At 39.2% G+C, this 16,842-nt stretch overlaps 1 protein-coding gene across 1 annotated transcript in view; it reads left to right on the forward strand.

Annotated features, from left to right (window-relative positions):
* The window catches only part of ppp3r1b (protein phosphatase 3 (formerly 2B), regulatory s1ubunit B, alpha isoform, b), a 51,185-nt gene extending 39,475 nt beyond the window's left edge, over positions 1-11,710 (forward strand). Inside the window, exons 3-6 of the mRNA XM_049572576.1 lie at positions 1,518-1,694; positions 5,326-5,385; positions 6,316-6,500; positions 7,441-11,710. Coding sequence (XP_049428533.1) covers positions 1,518-1,694; positions 5,326-5,385; positions 6,316-6,500; positions 7,441-7,488 — 470 coding nt within the window. The 3' untranslated portion in view covers positions 7,489-11,710. The remainder of the gene's footprint in view (positions 1-1,517; positions 1,695-5,325; positions 5,386-6,315; positions 6,501-7,440) is intronic.
* The last annotated feature ends 5,132 nt before the right edge of the window (positions 11,711-16,842 follow it).

The raw sequence follows: 16,842 nt of genomic DNA on the forward strand, positions 1-16,842 counted from the left end.
TCGGCGTGGCAGCAGTACAGTAACTCTGGGCTCATCATTCCTTTGTGTTGTGATCCATCTAGTGGTCGTTGTGTGTCTTAACACCAGTTAGTGGTCTATATGGAGGCCTGCTGTTGCTGCTGCAGTGTAGCAGGGAGTCATGTCCAAGTGGTCAGACATGAGGAAGGCTGTCAGGTCTCCACAAATGTTGACGAGTTACATTAATACCCTGCACTCATCAGTTACACCATTTTTTTCTGTATTGTAATAAAACCCAGTTCTTCTGCTCATCTGGACGCACCTCTTGTTTATTTTCCAACAGCAGGTTTTTAATGTGGCAGAAAGTGAAATAAAACATCACAAAAGTCTCAGAGATCTAAATGTGTATATCGAAGCTTGAATAGATGAAATCGAGCAGTAAACATATTGTCAGATTTGATTTAGAGCATCGTCAGAGACCTTGAATGTTAACGGTGGATATAATTTAGAGAGACGACAAAGGAGCTGTGCGTCTTTAGCTTTCGTTTGTTTTGTGTTCTTCTGTTTTATTTTAATATTTTTTTATTTTTAGTATATGCAGGAGTGACATGATGACTTCACTGGCAACACTGACCAAGCCACTTTATCAGATCGACGCTAATAACTCTATTGTTAGTGTGTGCTGCAACAAAAATATATTTTCAGACGTGACAATAAACAGAAATACAAGTGTATTTTCCTCTCAAAATAAAAAAAGAATATTGAAATTAGGCTTCAAAAAATAAGGTCAGCTCACAACAGAAAGCTAAAATTGTTGTTACTCTTAGTATTGTTACCTGCAAGAAGAAGCACTGCAGATAATCCATTGCTTTACCTGTTTTTTATTCTTAGTTTTGAAATGAATTTAAACTGTCTGTTGGTGAAATGTAAACTCTAACAAGACCTTTTATTCTGAAATATTTGTTATGTTGTATTGTATGATGTCATCTTTTCTTCGTCCTCCACTTGCTGCTGAAGTCTTGTCAAAACATGCTTTCTGATATATTTAATCTTCTCCGACCAAACCTTTTTAAGATTTTTGATGATACTAAAGGACAGAGTCAGTTACTTCCACGAGCTACCAGGTTACCAACACAATACGGCCTCCACCTCTATGGTTATCAGCAGAGTGATTAGTGTTGAAAGAGGTGTCACATGACCCGGTGTTAGGGGCTTAGAGCGCGGCACCAGGAGGTCCGGTAGCACAAGGGTCAGCCTGACTGGTGCAGAGAGAGAGACCAGTAGCTCTGAACAGCCATGGCCAGTAGGAGCAAGAAACCAGGTGAGTTGGGTTGTGTTGTAGGTGGAAATGATTTCCACAGGTGGCACAGGAAGGAGATGAGATACAGGTGGACGACAGGTGCTGTAACTCCTGTGTGTCCTGAAGCTCACAGGTAGAAATGTCGCTCAAACTCACCGCTCAGGAAACATTTGTCCAAATAATCTGTTATCTGGAAACTCTGTCTGATTCTTTCAGTCATTGTGAGGAAGTCTGTTTCTCTTTCTGTGTTTCATTTCAGTTGATGCTGATGAGATTAAGAGGCTAGGGAAGAGATTTAAGAAACTCGACCTAGATAACTCTGGGTCTCTGAGTGTGGAGGAGTTTATGTCCTTACCAGAGCTCCAACAGAATCCCCTCGTGCAGCGAGTTATCGACATATTCGACACAGATGGAAACGGGGAAGTCGACTTTAAAGGTAAATGAATCATTTTTCCTCCTCACTGTAATATATCATGTGTTCTTGAATTTAAACTTTTTCTCTCTCTGAAAGTTTTTACTACTGATATCAGTCCTGAAGATATGGGACGTTAGGCTGCTGCACCTGAGAAGGCCTTCGATCTGTTTTGGTATTTATATACTGTAAATATTTCACTCATTCTTGAGCACTGGGACAAAACCTTACTTTTCTATCAGGCTGGGGAAATATATTTTAAAAGATCACCTTTTAACGGGCCATCTCCCCAGTAATTTATTTTTTTCTTGAACATCATACATGATGGATGTCAGAGATCTGACAGAGTCGACAAAGAGTTATACATTTATTGATTTCACAGCAGTCATACTGAGGAACCATTTTATTATTGAGAGTTGCCAGGAGATTTCTCAATGCTCATCAGAACAGTAGATTTTTAACCATAATGCGCATTTAGTTTGGATTTCGGTGGCTACAGAGTTGACCTGTTACGGTTGAGACACACCTGATAGCAATATTATTTATTGAATTGATCAAAAATTAGAAAGTGTTCCAGAACTTGAGCAGCATTCCCACCTCTTTTTGGAAACCAGGAAGTGAGACAGGACTCTGTGATAGAGCTCACTCCTTTTCTACCTGATTAAATTATGTTTTTATAGAAATCTGAGCCTGAGGTAAGTAATGATTATAAGTTGTTTTTTGTAGGACATGATTTGTCCCAATTCAGTTTATTCAAGAATAAATGAAGGTGATTTATTGTGTGAATACAGCAGCATTAGCAAGTTAATCAGTGCTTGAACTGTTGTTGCTGCTCTGATAGCACTTCACAATTGCAAAGCACTGCGCTGGCAAATCCACAAATGATGCTAAAATCAAACATCTTGTGCCTAAATCAAATCAAGATACTTTTTCACTTGGATACAAAAATCATATAAAGGTCTCCTCTTCATTGGATGCCTTTGTTGCATGTCTCTCTGGACAAGCACATCATCTAAATCACTGTAATAAGATATAAAAACACAAAACTTTCATACATCATTCCTGCTCATTTTGTGCCACAAAATATATATTTCAGCCTGGAGTCGAACCCGGGCCGCTGCAGCAACAGCCTTGTACATGTGGCGCCTGCTCTACCACTAAGCCACTGACGTCCCTAGTATGACTTTTTTTATGACGTTATATGACAGACTGTGTCACCGAAAAAGTCAAAGTATAGTATGTCATAAAAATGTTATTAAAAAAGTCATACTATAGTATGTAAAAAAAAAATGTCATAAAAAGTCATACTATAGTATGCCGAAAAAAGTCATAGTATAGTAAAGCGAAAAAAGTCATAGTATAGTAAGTCAAAAAAGTTATAGTATGTCAAAAAAGTCATAGTATAGTATGTGGAAAAAAGTCATAGTATAGTATGTCGAAAAAGTCATAGTATAGTAAGTCAAAAAAGTTATAGTATGTCAAAAAAGTCATAGTATATAGTATGTGGAAAAAAGTCATAGTATAGCATGTGGAAAAAGTCATAGTATAGTAAGTCGAAAAAAGTCATAGTATAGTATGTGGAAAAAAGTCATAGTATAGTATGTGGAAAAAGTCATAGTATAGTAAGTCGAAAAAAGTCATAGTAGAGTATGTGGAAAAAAGTCATAGTATAGCATGTGGAAAAAGTCATAGTATATAGTATGTGGAAAAAAGTCATAGTATATAGTATGTGGAAAAAAGTCATAGTGTAGTATGTCGAAAAAAGTCATAGTATAGTATGTCGAAAAAAGTCATAGTATAGTATGTGGAAAAAGCCATAGTATATAGTATGTCGAAAAAAGTCATAGTAAGTTGAAAAGTCATAGTATAGTATGTCGAAAAAGTCATAGTATAGTAAGTCGAAAAAAGTCATAGTATAGTATGTCGAAAAAGTCATAGTATAGTAAGATGAAAAAAGTCATAGTATAGTATGTCGAAAAAGTCATCATAGTATAGTAAGTTGAAAAAAGTCATAGTATGTCGAAAAAGTCATAGTATAGTAAGTCGAAAAAAGTCATAGTATATAGTATGTGGAAAAAAGTCATAGTATAGTATGTCGAAAAAGTTATAGTATAGTAAGTCGAAAAAAGTCATAGTATAGTATGTCGAAAAAGTTATAGTATAGTAAGTCGAAAAAAGTCATAGTATAGTATGTCGAAAAAGTCATAGTATAGTAAGTCGAAAAAAGTCATAGTATAGTATGTGGAAAAAAGTCATAGTATAGTATGTGGAAAAAAGTCATAGTATAGTAAGTCGAAAAAAGTCATAGTATAGTATGTGGAAAAAAGTCATAGTATAGTATGTCGAAAAAGTCATAGTATAGTAAGTCGAAAAAAGTCATAGTATAGTATGTCGAAAAAAGCCATAGTATATAGTATGTGGAAAAAAGTCATAGTATAGCATGTGGAAAAAAGTCATAGTATATAGTATGTGGAAAAAAAGTCATAGTATAGTAAGTCGAAAAAAGTCATAGTATAGCATGTGGAAAAAAGCCATAGTATATAGTATGTCGAAAAAAGTCATAGTAAGTTGAAAAGTCATAGTATAGTATGTCGAAAAAGTCATAGTATATAGTATGTCGAAAAAAGTCATAGTAAGTTGAAAAGTCATAGTATAGTATGTCGAAAAAGTCATAGTATAGTAAGATGAAAAAAGTCATAGTATAGTATGTCGAAAAAGTCATAGTATAGTAAGTTGAAAAAAGTCATAGTATGTCGAAAAAGTCATAGTATAGTAAGTCGAAAAAAGTCATAGTATAGTATGTCGAAAAAAGTCATAGTATAGTATGTCAAAAAAGTCATAGTATAGTATGTCAAAAAAGTCATAGTATAGTATGTCGAAAAAGTTATAGTATAGTAAGTCGAAAAAAGTCATAGTATAGTATGTCGAAAAAAGTCATAGTATATAGTATGTGGAAAAAAGTCATAGTATAGTATGTCGAAAAAGTTATAGTATAGTATGTCGAAAAAAGTCATAGTATATAGTATGTGGAAAAAAGTCATAGTATAGTATGTCGAAAAAGTTATAGTATAGTAAGTCGAAAAAAGTCATAGTATAGTATGTCGAAAAAAGTCATAGTATAGTATGTCGAAAAAAGTCATAGTATAGTATGTCAAAAAAGTCATAGTATAGTATGTCGAAAAAGTTATAGTATAGTAAGTCGAAAAAAGTCATAGTATAGTATGTGGAAAAAAGTCATAGTATAGTATGTCGAAAAAGTTATAGTATAGTATGTCGAAAAAGTTATAGTATAGTAAGTCGAAAAAAGTCATAGTATAGTATGTCGAAAAAAGTCATAGTATAGTATGTCAAAAAAGTCATAGTATAGTAAGTCGAAAAAAGTCATAGTATAGTATGTCGAAAAAAGTCATAGTATAGTTGTCAAAAAAGTCATAGTATAGCATGTCGAAAAAAGTCATAGTATAGTATGTCAAAAACTGTCAGTTGAATCCATACGTGTCAACAAAGTCAACGTGTTTTAGTGGTTGCTGGGTCATCTTGTAATTATTTGCATCACAGTGGGTAATTTCCTGTTTACAAATTACATTTATTATGTAGCAGCAAGTTTAATATCTTACCTGCTGTTAACCCATGATGTTTGTGTGTCCTTCGGCAGAATTCATCGAAGGAGTCTCCCAGTTCAGCGTCAAAGGTGACAAGGAGCAGAAGTTACGTTGTAAGTGTCCAACAAACATCAGGTGTCACCACATCTCTAATGCTTTTTTATCATTATTAATCAGTTATGTACTTTACCGTTAAAAAGTTGACTCCTCTTTATGTTTGAATGGTGTTTGACTTTCAGGTTGTGGAAAGTCCTCTTTACAATTAGATGTTGTTCAGTATGAAGGGTTTGTTTTGTACATAGAGAACAAAACACTGTATGATGATTCAACCAGACAAAGATCCCTCTGAGCAACAGCTGAATAAGGATGGAAGAAATCAGCAGTCATGGTTTTAAAGAAACTGGAATCTTAACATCAAAATGAGCGCAGATTTAACAGAAGAGGTTCCTGTTTCAGCGTCAAACACACAATAATGCCTAAAATAAGCTGGAATTAACTTCAGTGAAGCTCTTCTTCAGACTTCACAATAGAAATAGAGGGTTAGTGCAGGGCAGTGATACTTAACCTGCAGCCTGTGGGCCACATCTGAGCAGTGACAGGGGAATGGGGGAATGTTTCAGTACTTTAAGGTAAATAAGGTGCCAGAGTGCATAAAAAGCATCAGAACAGAGCTTGTTCATTAAAAAAAAAGGCTGTATCCCCAGCACCACCCGACAGAGGTCTGGGCTAATTATTTATATATTAATTATTAATGTTTGTTTATTAATTGGCCCCCGGCCTCCTGTCAAATGGCCCCCGAGCAAAGCAAGTTGAGTTTCCCTGTTCTGGGGTTTAATTCAGGTGTCCAAATTTAAACATCTAGATCGCAGCAAGAGCTTTTTTTTGTTTTGTTTAGGATGTAGACTTAAACTTAAACTTAAATATCCACATTGATCACCTGTTGGTACATATTTGTGTACATTGCCCTTTAAAGTGCTTCGACCCAAACGCACCTTGTAAAATAAACGCTGACATCATTCCTCTTGTCGCCTCTCTGACCTCAGTTGCCTTCAGGATCTACGACATGGACAAAGACGGCTACATATCCAACGGTGAGCTCTTCCAGGTCCTCAAGATGATGGTGGGAAACAACCTGAAGGACACCCAACTCCAACAGATCGTCGACAAGACCATCATCAACGCAGACAAGGACGGCGACGGCAGGATATCCTTTGAGGAGTTCTGTGCGGTGAGTATCGACGAAGATTCAGCTTCACCACCTTCTTCTACATCTCCTGTGCACTAACCAGAGAGCTTTAGTCTGAAAACACAGCTTCAAGACAGAGTTTAGATTTCTGGAACAACTTTACCTCCTTTAAAGGCGCCCTGAGAGGAAAAAGTCTGAAGAGGTCAAAACTTCTTCATGTGAGACCGCGATGAAGGTCACAAGCCAAAACAAGCTCTTACAAAACATGTATTCTTGTTTCGACCTCTTGTCGCTGAAAGCAGCTGCTGGCTCCAGCTACAAACATAGAAGCGAAAAGATTAATTTGCTGAGAGAGAAGCAAGACAATAAATGTGCCATGAAACCAAAACTAGGAGCTAAAACAGCTAAAAGGCTCCATAGAGCGTTGTTCCTGTGGGCTACAGCAACTCTAAACCCCTGAGCTTGCCTGAGAAGGACTAAATGCACAAAGCTGCTATTTTTAAATATCCCATGGAGAGAGACTCTCACTGCAGCCTGTTCTATTTTGTTGTGAAAATGTGGGCGTGCAGCCTCGTTCTGTGGACGATAAACCAGGTAAACCAGGTACAACAAAGCTCTGCAGAGCCGCCAGGTTCAGAGAGGAGACAGAGGCACAGTGAAGGACTCAGAAGCTGGCCACCGTCTGCTTCTCTGTAACTGCCAGAACTATCGCTGCAGTGGAGGAGGATCACCAAAGTCGATAGGATTGATTCTCTGGGCATCACTAATGTTTGAAAAATATTTAATTGCATTCAATACAATATTTGTTGAGATATTTCAGTGTGAACCAAAGAGGTGGACCATCAGCCAACACTGTCTTTAGCTTGACTGGTGCAGCTCTGAACTTGTCTGTTTACTCTCCCTGTTGCTCAGTAGGACTTTAATGAGCGCTATAAAAACGTGAAATCACAAAATGATTCTCACTTCCTTTTATCTCCTCCAGGTCGTTGGTGGATTAGACATTCACAAAAAGATGGTGGTGGACGTCTGACAAGTTTATTTTTTCTTCCTCCATTTACTGAAGATCTGCTTGAAGACGTCGTCCATCAAAACGCTCAACGAAAGTATTTTCTCTGTGAATCTCCCCTCCTCCCCCCGCCTCCCTCCCTCCTCACCCTCCCTCCCCCCCGAGCCTTCTGAAGCCAAACTCTCACCACGTATTATCGAACAGGAACTCTCTGTGACTCGTCGCACTTTAAAAGCTGACGGACGGCTTTTTAACGCAGAGCGACGGTTTCAGTTTGGTGGAGGAAAGCTGGAGTGTGTGTGTGTCTTTGAGTGTGTATGTGTTCTGTATGTTTTACTGGTTTTTCAAGGTATGTGGGTTTTTTATATTTATTTTGGTGTCATTGGGTTTTTTTTCTGTGGAGAATCAAAGGAGTCTATCTTACAGAGAGTGAACTTTAGTGGGTGAGTGTAGTTAGCGGTGATGTTACTTGATTTCAGAACAACACAAACACAGCATGAAGTGCCAACAAGAATTTAATGACATGCAGTTGAATTACAGGTAAAAATCTGTGTCTTTATTTTCGAGATGTAACTGTATTATTGAATGCATTTATCTTACTGGAGTGTTGCATTATTTACACTTGAAGATCTGCTTCATTTCACAGTCGTGTTCGGCTACATTTTGTCAGAAATAAAGAGGGAGATTGGGCACTACATGTTTTTAAAGGACAGACTTTGGCTTACATAAGCGCTCATATTTGCTTTTTTTTTTGGGCACTTTTGTGTTAAGTTGTAATAACAATGTAGATATTGACGTGAACTTTATTTACAAGTCGGAAGTGACTTATTACATAACTCTGACATGACATGAACGCAGCATACTGTCAGGGACGAGCGACTACTGTTTGAGAGTACTCTATGAAAACTGCTTCACACACGTTTGTAGATTCACTGCAGAAATCTCAACACATAAAACTCTCAGCTTTGTGGAATAAAATCCGACTTGTTGCCGTTTGAATTCAGCCACGAAACGCTTGTCAAGGGTTTTATATTTTCTGTAAATCTGAAGAAAATTAAATTAGTAAACCTGCAGAAATTTCGCTAATTCTCATTAAAGTGGAAATAGACAAGTTTTCCCCTTCCTAGCTTTTCTAAGTTGTCGCAAAGACAATCGGATCACTTTCTGTTTTCCTTAGAGACGACCAACGACCGCAGGATGTGCCGTGCTTTGTTTCCCAACGTTACTTTGGTTGCATCACTGTTCACCATTTCTGCTACTGGGGATAATCGCTGCGGAGAACTGAGGAAGAGTTACCGATAAGCCTCATTTCCACCAAGCACCACTTCATCCGTGTCTGTAAGCGCTCAGAAAACGTGCACAGATATAGATGAAATTAACGCAGAGTCCGGACAGAAGGATCAGTTTCTGTGTCTAACATGGAGCATAAATTAAACCCTAACTTTACACCGGTGAATCTTTAGAAGAAGGCAGCAGGTATCTGTTCCTTCAGCAGTGTCTGACTGGGGTGATGTTGTCGGACAGTTCTTTAACATGTTGTCTAGATGAATTATTAGACACAGCTTCTACACGTTGGAGACGGGACGCATTAAAACAATTCACACAATGCCACGAAAAAAAATTTGCCAATCTCTCAAAAATTCTCGCTCCGCTTGTAACTCTTTCTGGACTGTCTGTCCTTTTTGGTGAATCCATCCGCAACACTGAGTAAGCAGGGTAACGGCTGCACGTTAGGTTTTTCATTTTTTAAACAAGGCAAGCCAAATGTCGCCCGCATGCTCACAGTTTTTAATTATAACATAGGTGTATGTGACGCTGCGATGAACAACATGATGTGATCGAGACTTTTCAGGTTCCGAACCAAAGTCTGAAGATAATTTCCATCGCAGACAACAAGTTTCCTCTGAGGAAAACTTCCTGCGGCGTTCCCAAACTGTCAGTGCGTCATGGCGGGGAGAGCTGTGTGATTAAACAGGTTAGAGTGAACATGATAAGGCATAATTGTCACAGCGTTTAATGCACTCACCTGTAATAATCCATCCTCTCTGATCCCACCCCATGTCTAAGTGTGCCCCAGGTGCATCATCATTGCGCTCCAGTGTGTGATGATACACTGCATCGCAGCTCGATGTGACGTGTAACACAACAGCGCCAGTCTCTCGTTTGACATAAAACATACATGTCAGCAGCGCTTTCTAAACAGTAACAATGGCATTAACGTGTCAGTAACAATTATTTACCGTCCCTTTGGTATGGCGGCTGGTCTTGTCCTCTGCTCGGAGGAGCTCATTGTTTTGCCAAGTAACGGACATTCACAGCCACCGTTCTTCTTTGAGTTAGCCACTAACTGCTACGAGCTAAATCTCTCAGCAGTGGGCGGCACACATGACGTCTTTAAAATGTCACACCTGTGCCGGCCATGACCCCATCTCACAGGCGGTCCTATTTATATAGATACTGTTTCAGCGCTGTTACTGCGTCCCATGGCGGGTTAAAGACGAGACAGCTCCCCCCATTCTGCGATCGTACCTCATATACAAAATGGCGAGGCGGTGCGATAGTGTAAATGGGGCGCAGTTGGCAGGGCGCACCTGACTGCGATTCTGTGGTTCTAACGGCACTAAACTTAAAGTCTTTGTTTGAAATGCTGCTAAAGCTACTGGGGGAAACGAAAGCACCATCCTCTTCCTGTTTTGGTTGTGTACAGTGGTCGACACGCTTCCTTTGTGATGTAAAAGCCTTCATTTTACTGGAGGATCGTACGCGCTGGAAAACAGCACTGCACAGTGAAAGCGAAGTTTATAGGGAACCAATCTAAATGCAGATGGTGTCATTATTCTACAGCCATGACATCGTGCAATCAGCATTTCCGTCATAATAATTAAAAATGCTTGTCTGTTTCCACTTTACGTCTGCTTTGTGAAAATTAACTGTAAAGCCACTGATTGTTGAACTCAGACTCTCACTTCGACTTTTAGTTTTTAATAATTCTGTACAAAGAAAGTACATATTGTTGTGTTTCTACTCCTGTAAGATTTCCTAAAAACGAGCTCCATCAGGGCAGAATGAGCAGAGACAAGACTGTAAATGATTTTGTAAACCAAACACAGTGATGTTGTGTCGTACTGAACGCAGCTCGTCTGCTTTGGACGTTCACTTCTTTATACTCCAGCTCTCTTTGGGAAGAAGCGAAGCCAAGGAGGATAAAAACAGAATGGCTGTTTAACCGCTAAAAGCTGCTGTACTCAGTGTTTAGTACACTGCCGGCTTTATTTACTGACGCTCTGCAAAAAGACTTTTCTACCTGAAGCGGAAGACTTGTGACGTGTTTGCATGACGTGTGATCTGATCTCCTCTTCTTCTTCTTCTTCTTCTTCTGCCCTCGCTCTTTGCATGTAGATCAGATTTTATTAAAAGCTCTTTAAAGCTTTATTAAAGGTCTTTTTTCAAAGCTGGTCTCAAAATTTAATGAAATGAGTGAAATGTCTTGCGAATGCAAATAATCTCCTCTGTGCATGCTAGTGTATGTATTACTGGTTAAGTTTGACCACTTGCATATTTGAATTTTTATACAGTTACACAATAAAATCTACAGTTTTTGGTGCATGTTCAATAGAAGTCATGAAGAATAGCTTCTTTCAATAGAACTTTAACCCTTAAAAAAAAGTTTCTTTCGCTGTTATAGTTTCATATTTTGAACGTGTGGAAACGTGTCAGGGTTGTGTTTTTATCAGATAATGTGTTCCATGGTGAGGATAAGTAATCTTAACATGATTTGTATTGTATTTCATTAATTTTGCATTTCAGAGTTTTGGCTCATTTCATGAAATTCAGTGAGACCGTGTTGTGTTTACATATAAATAATGGTGATAAATAAAAAAATAAAAAAAAACATGAACATTTCAAGCACGTTGATGTTGCCAATAAAGGTTTAAACATTAAAAAAAAAAATACAACTGTAATCTTAAATGTTTTTTTAGTCGCCTGCCACTCGCTCTGTTTTAGGGATAAATCCTTTTTGTTTTTTTCTTTAGGTTGATAATTTTTTGTTTGTTATAAACAGTTAATATCCTGTTTGTTTAATCTGAGGTCGGTGCTGAAAAATCTTCTGTTGGTTTAAAGGGATGTTTGTGATGGAGGCCACACGGACTCAGTCTTAGATTTTCACTCCTGTTTTCATCTTTGCTGCATCACTGAAACTTCATACATGGAAAAATGAGAAATAAACTGTTTGAAAGTTGTTACAGACGCCGTCAACTTCATGTCTCGTGTGTAAATGTTGATGTTTAAGATGTTTAAACTTCAGTGTGACGTTCCACTTGTGTTTATTACATGTTACTCTGATTGTAGAGAAACATAAAGACATGAAAGTTTATTATTGTGCATTCCTGACAGAATCTTTATGATCTGACAGTAAATTATGTGAGAAATGTTTTTGCAGTGGTGGAAAGTACATTCACTTAACAACAAATTCTTCAAACATTATTCTTCTATATCTCAGAAATATTGGACTTTCCCACTTAAGAGTTTACAGAAACACGTTTTTTTAATAAGTCAATTATTCCTGATTAGTCTATTAACTAGTGGACGCAGTTAATAAAGAAAACAATCATTAGTTAATAGTTCAAAATGAGCTCCACCTCAACCAAGCACAGCAGCAAAATCCTGCTTATATATTAATGCATGAGTCAGAATCATCTCGTGACATCATATATATATATTTAATAACTTTAACTGCATTTTACTGGTTATACTTAAAAGTAAAAGTCCTGCATTGAAAATGTTCAGTAAAAGTAAGAATCATTGTATTTTCACAGTGTGGTATTAGTACTTTTATTTAAGTAAAGTAACTAAATACTTCCTCCTTCACTGCTGGCAGAATGTAGATGCACATGAGAGGTATTTCTACTGAAGGACGTTCAAGTACACACTTCTTTGTGGACTCAAATCACTTCACAGTTACATGCACTGCTCTGATGCGACCAGCAGGAGTCAGCGTGAGGCCACGTATAGAGACACAGTATATGGCCAAAAGTATGTGGACACAGTTTTATCCTGTTAGTGCCACTGAAGTTAGAGTCTCAAATCTTAATGCTCCAACACATGATTAAATCTTAGAGATTAGTTCAGTGGTTTCCTGAGAGCGATGGTAGAAAGTAACTTTAGGTACTGCACATTAGAGACAGTCAAACAAACATTAGTAAGCATTAACAGCTCTCTCTAAAATCTAGAAACTAGAGTGCTACAACTTAAATATGTGATGTCACAGGGAAAAAAGTCTGGAGCTGCTCCATAGATAATGAGAGGTGAACGATGTTTAGATCAGCGGCTCCCAGCTGGTGGGTCAAGGGTCCACTCTGAATGGACCTCAAGTGACTCACAAACGTGTCAAGTTTGTAAAAACACAATGTTTTTTTGTTTTGTTTTTTAAGCACAGTGAATTTCCAGCTCAGAGCTTTATTTTGAAATGCAGTTTCCTTCTGTAGAGGGAGTGACGACTGGACAGACAACGCAAACTAGCTCGAGGACGTGGCCAAATGCCAAATGCAAGTATGACGCTGAATAAATTAAACTGTGTGGACCGTCAGTTAATGACTAAGAGAAATCTGGACCCGTGGCTGGACCAATTGGGAACCAACGTTCTAGAGTACACTGAGAGCAGTCAGGGGAATGTTCTGAGTATATGTTCGGTTTCAGAACTGAGAACACTACAATAAAATAAAGATCATTAGGGTATAAAGAAGACAAAAGAAAAACAAGCCGTGGATCCACGAAATCAGGCTCCAAGTCATTCAATACGTTGATATGACATCAGAGAAAGTCAACTTATTTTGTTAGTCCTGCTAAAACCAGACTTTTAATCCATGTAAACATGTTAGTCTGACTGAAATTACACCAAATCAAATTTCTCAAAGTCAGACTAACACACACAGATCATGTGACTCTTGCATGTATACAGTCAATCAGACCCAAACTGGTCAAGAAACAGAAGAAGAAGAAGCCGGTACCAACATGGAGAAATCTACATCCAGAGCCGTGACTTTTTGGACGGACCAAATGTACAGAGCTGTAAAGTTGTCCACCATGGTAGCAGTTAGCTGCTAGCTAACCATAGCTAACTTGTTTGTCCATTGTTTGGTCTGTGACGTAATAGGTCAACAGGAAAAAGGTCCAATACTAACAAGCTGAAAGGGGGCATATCTCCACCTATCGTAGAGGAGTCGCACATACTTGGCTCAATAAATCATATACTGTATACTGGATTCGGAAGGAGTTACTGCCTCAAGCGAGGGAGTTCAAGTATCTCGTGGTCTTGTTCACAATGAGGGTAGTTTGGTGCAGCTTCTGCAGTAATGTGGACGCTGCGCCGGATCGTCATGGTGAAGAGGGAGCTGAGCCGGAAGGCGAAGCTTTCGATTTCCTGGTCCATCTACGTCCCAACCCTCACCTATGGCCATGAGCTCTGGGTAGTGACTGAAAGAATGAGATTGTGGATACAAGTGGCCGAAATGAGTTTCCTCTGTAAGGTGTCTGGGCTCAGCCTTACTGTGCGTTCACACCGAGCACGAATTCGCAAATTCACGCGTCGAGATTACATACAAAGTCAATGCAAAGATGCGATTAGACGCGATAGATGCGTAGGCGTGGCGCGATAGCCACAAAATTCGCGTCCATCACCTCATCGCTCGAGTTGAAAATATTGAACTTTTGAGGTGAATTTGGGTGACGCTGTGCCGCGAAAGCCAATCAGCGTTGAGATTCTCCCGATGTGACGTCTTGACGCCCTGACGTCCAGTTGTTGACACAACAATAAACTGCTACTCAGCGGAGACAGATGGACAGGCGCTCCGCAGCTGAAATGGAGCGCCTGTAGTTGGTGTCCTGCCGGGAGATCCTGGCGCCAAGCCTCGCCAACAGGTCCTCAAACTGGGCCCCAGTCAGCCTGAAGTACCGCTGAAAGTGGCTATCATCCAGACGGAGTTCCTGGAGCAGGTGGTGAAACTCGCCGAGCTGGATGCGCTTCTGCAGGATAGGGTGAACCCAAAAACAATGGCGTTTGGCCCTCTGACACATTTGGGACCTCCAGAGCAGGTACAAAGCAGCGATGGTGGTTATCTCAGCCATGGTTGAAGAGAGAATGGAGGGCCAGATGTTGTTATCTAGTGAAAATGGGCGGGCTCGCTACTCGCGCGACTGACGCGATAACGCAAATTAACAAAATGGTCCGGCGTCCAAACTCGTGCGTTACTCGCAAATAATTCGCTTCATTCACACCCGGTGTAAACGCACAGTTAGGGATAGGGGGAGGAGTAGAGCCGCTGCACCTTCGCGTTAAAAGAGGTTAGTTGAGGTGGTTCAGGCATCTGATCAGGATCCTCCTGTTGGAGGTGTTCGTCCCACTGGTAGGAGGCCCCACAGAACACACTGGAGGGATTACGTATCTCATCCGGCCTGGGAACACCTCGGGGTCCTCCAGGAGGAGCTGGGAAGCGTTGCTGAGGAGAGGGACGTCTGGGGTGCTTTGCTCAGCCTGCTGCCCCCGTGACACGGCTTCGGATAAGCAGCTGAAATGGATGTATACTGGTACAAGGACAGTAGTCCGATTAATCAGAGCTATAACCATAGCTGTAACGAGCAGCTCCAGACTTTATACCCTATGACATCACAAGTTTGACACTTCGTTCTCTGGTTTCTGGCTTTGAGAGAGAAGAGCTCATGTTCACATATGCTGACTGTTAAGAGTATTTTCAGTTTTATGATACTTTATACTTTTATTTCACATCTCAGAGACAAAAATTGTTCTTTTAACTGCACTACATTCATTTCTCAATCTGAAGCTACTGGTTTCAGGTTATAAATACAAAATATAATAAATTAATATTGATGCATTATTATAGATTAACTGAGTGACAGTAAAGTGGATCAAACAGCTGTAGCATTAACGTGATGAACACATTAACACATCAGTAACTCTAATCCTGTAATATCATGTAGAATATTCTGAAATAGGCCCCCCTGCACGATGAGTACTTTTAGTTTTGCTCATTTAGGTATACTTTGATGCTAATACTTTTGTACTTTTACAGATAAAACTTGGTGATGTGCTGCACACATCAGTGAGACTCCTGCACACTCAGTCTATCAGACCGTCATACACCAAATGTTGTATGCTCTGAAAATAAATCATGAGCACAGTGTGCATAAATACATGGTTCAGGCAGCTGTAGATTGATGCACAAAGTTTTGAAATCAAAGATTCAACTTTCACATATGAGTTTAATTTTCTGGTGTCCACATACTTTTGGCCATGTAGTGTGCATCATGTGACAACATCAGGAGGAGTTTGAGAGTGTTTGGAGACAGGAAGTAGCTCTGAAACTGCGACACAAGAGGTGATAAACTGAGCTATTCTTGAGAATATGCAACAAACATTCGAATAAAAATATGGAAGCATGTTTTCCTTATTGTTTTTTCCCCTCATAATTATTATAACACATGTTAAATTATGATCAGTCAAAACGATCAGTAACAAACACTGATGAGTGGCAGAAATAATTTTCCACTCTGAATGATCAAAAGTTGCTGAATTTTGATCATTTTGAGTTAATTTGTCACCTGATTTTGTCTTTTGATGAAAATATCTTTAGGTTTGATCAGATTTTAAATATTTGATTAATTTCCATCAGTAAATTTCAGACGTACTTTCACTGTTCAATGTTGATATCAAAGCATCCAGACGATAACAGCTGTCAGCATCTTTACAAATCTTTTGTCATGGAGGAAATGTCCACATCCTGAAACTGATTCATTTTTCATGTTTGATACTGTTTTTTAACTCTCCAATTTTGTGCCACATTATCATTTGACTCAGAGTTTCAGCCTCCACTCACGTGACGTTAGAGGCCTGAATGTTTCATAATCGCGCTGCAGAAGAAGTCGGCCAGTTGTTGCCGTCACTGCCAATTAAAAGTCTCATTCATACTCCCTCGGCTGAGCCTCGGACCCTCGAACCCGCCGCCTTCTCATGGAACTTGCTCATCTGTTTGTGATTTGCACTCCAGATTTGTTTTCACACGAGCCGACATGAAAGTCTGCAGAGCCAGAGCTTCTAAAATGTCTCGAAATAATCTGCGCTGTAAAAAGCTTCATAAACACTGATCCTGGAAATGTGGATTTGCACACAGCAGCCTGAGCGTAATCACAGAGATATCAGCAAAGACGACGCTCTTTTCTTTACAAAGTATGTAACAATACAAGAATCAGTACAAACTACAAGCTTTGACGTCGGTTGTTTCAGAAAGAACAAACTATTTGGACACAAACTGTGTTCACAGCAACAAGTACCAGAAGGTGGCGCTGAATGTTTGCTCAGATTTA

The sequence above is a fragment of the Epinephelus fuscoguttatus genome, linkage group LG3 (assembly GCF_011397635.1).
Source record: "Epinephelus fuscoguttatus linkage group LG3, E.fuscoguttatus.final_Chr_v1".
Taxonomy (NCBI): Eukaryota; Metazoa; Chordata; class Actinopteri; order Perciformes; family Serranidae; genus Epinephelus; species Epinephelus fuscoguttatus.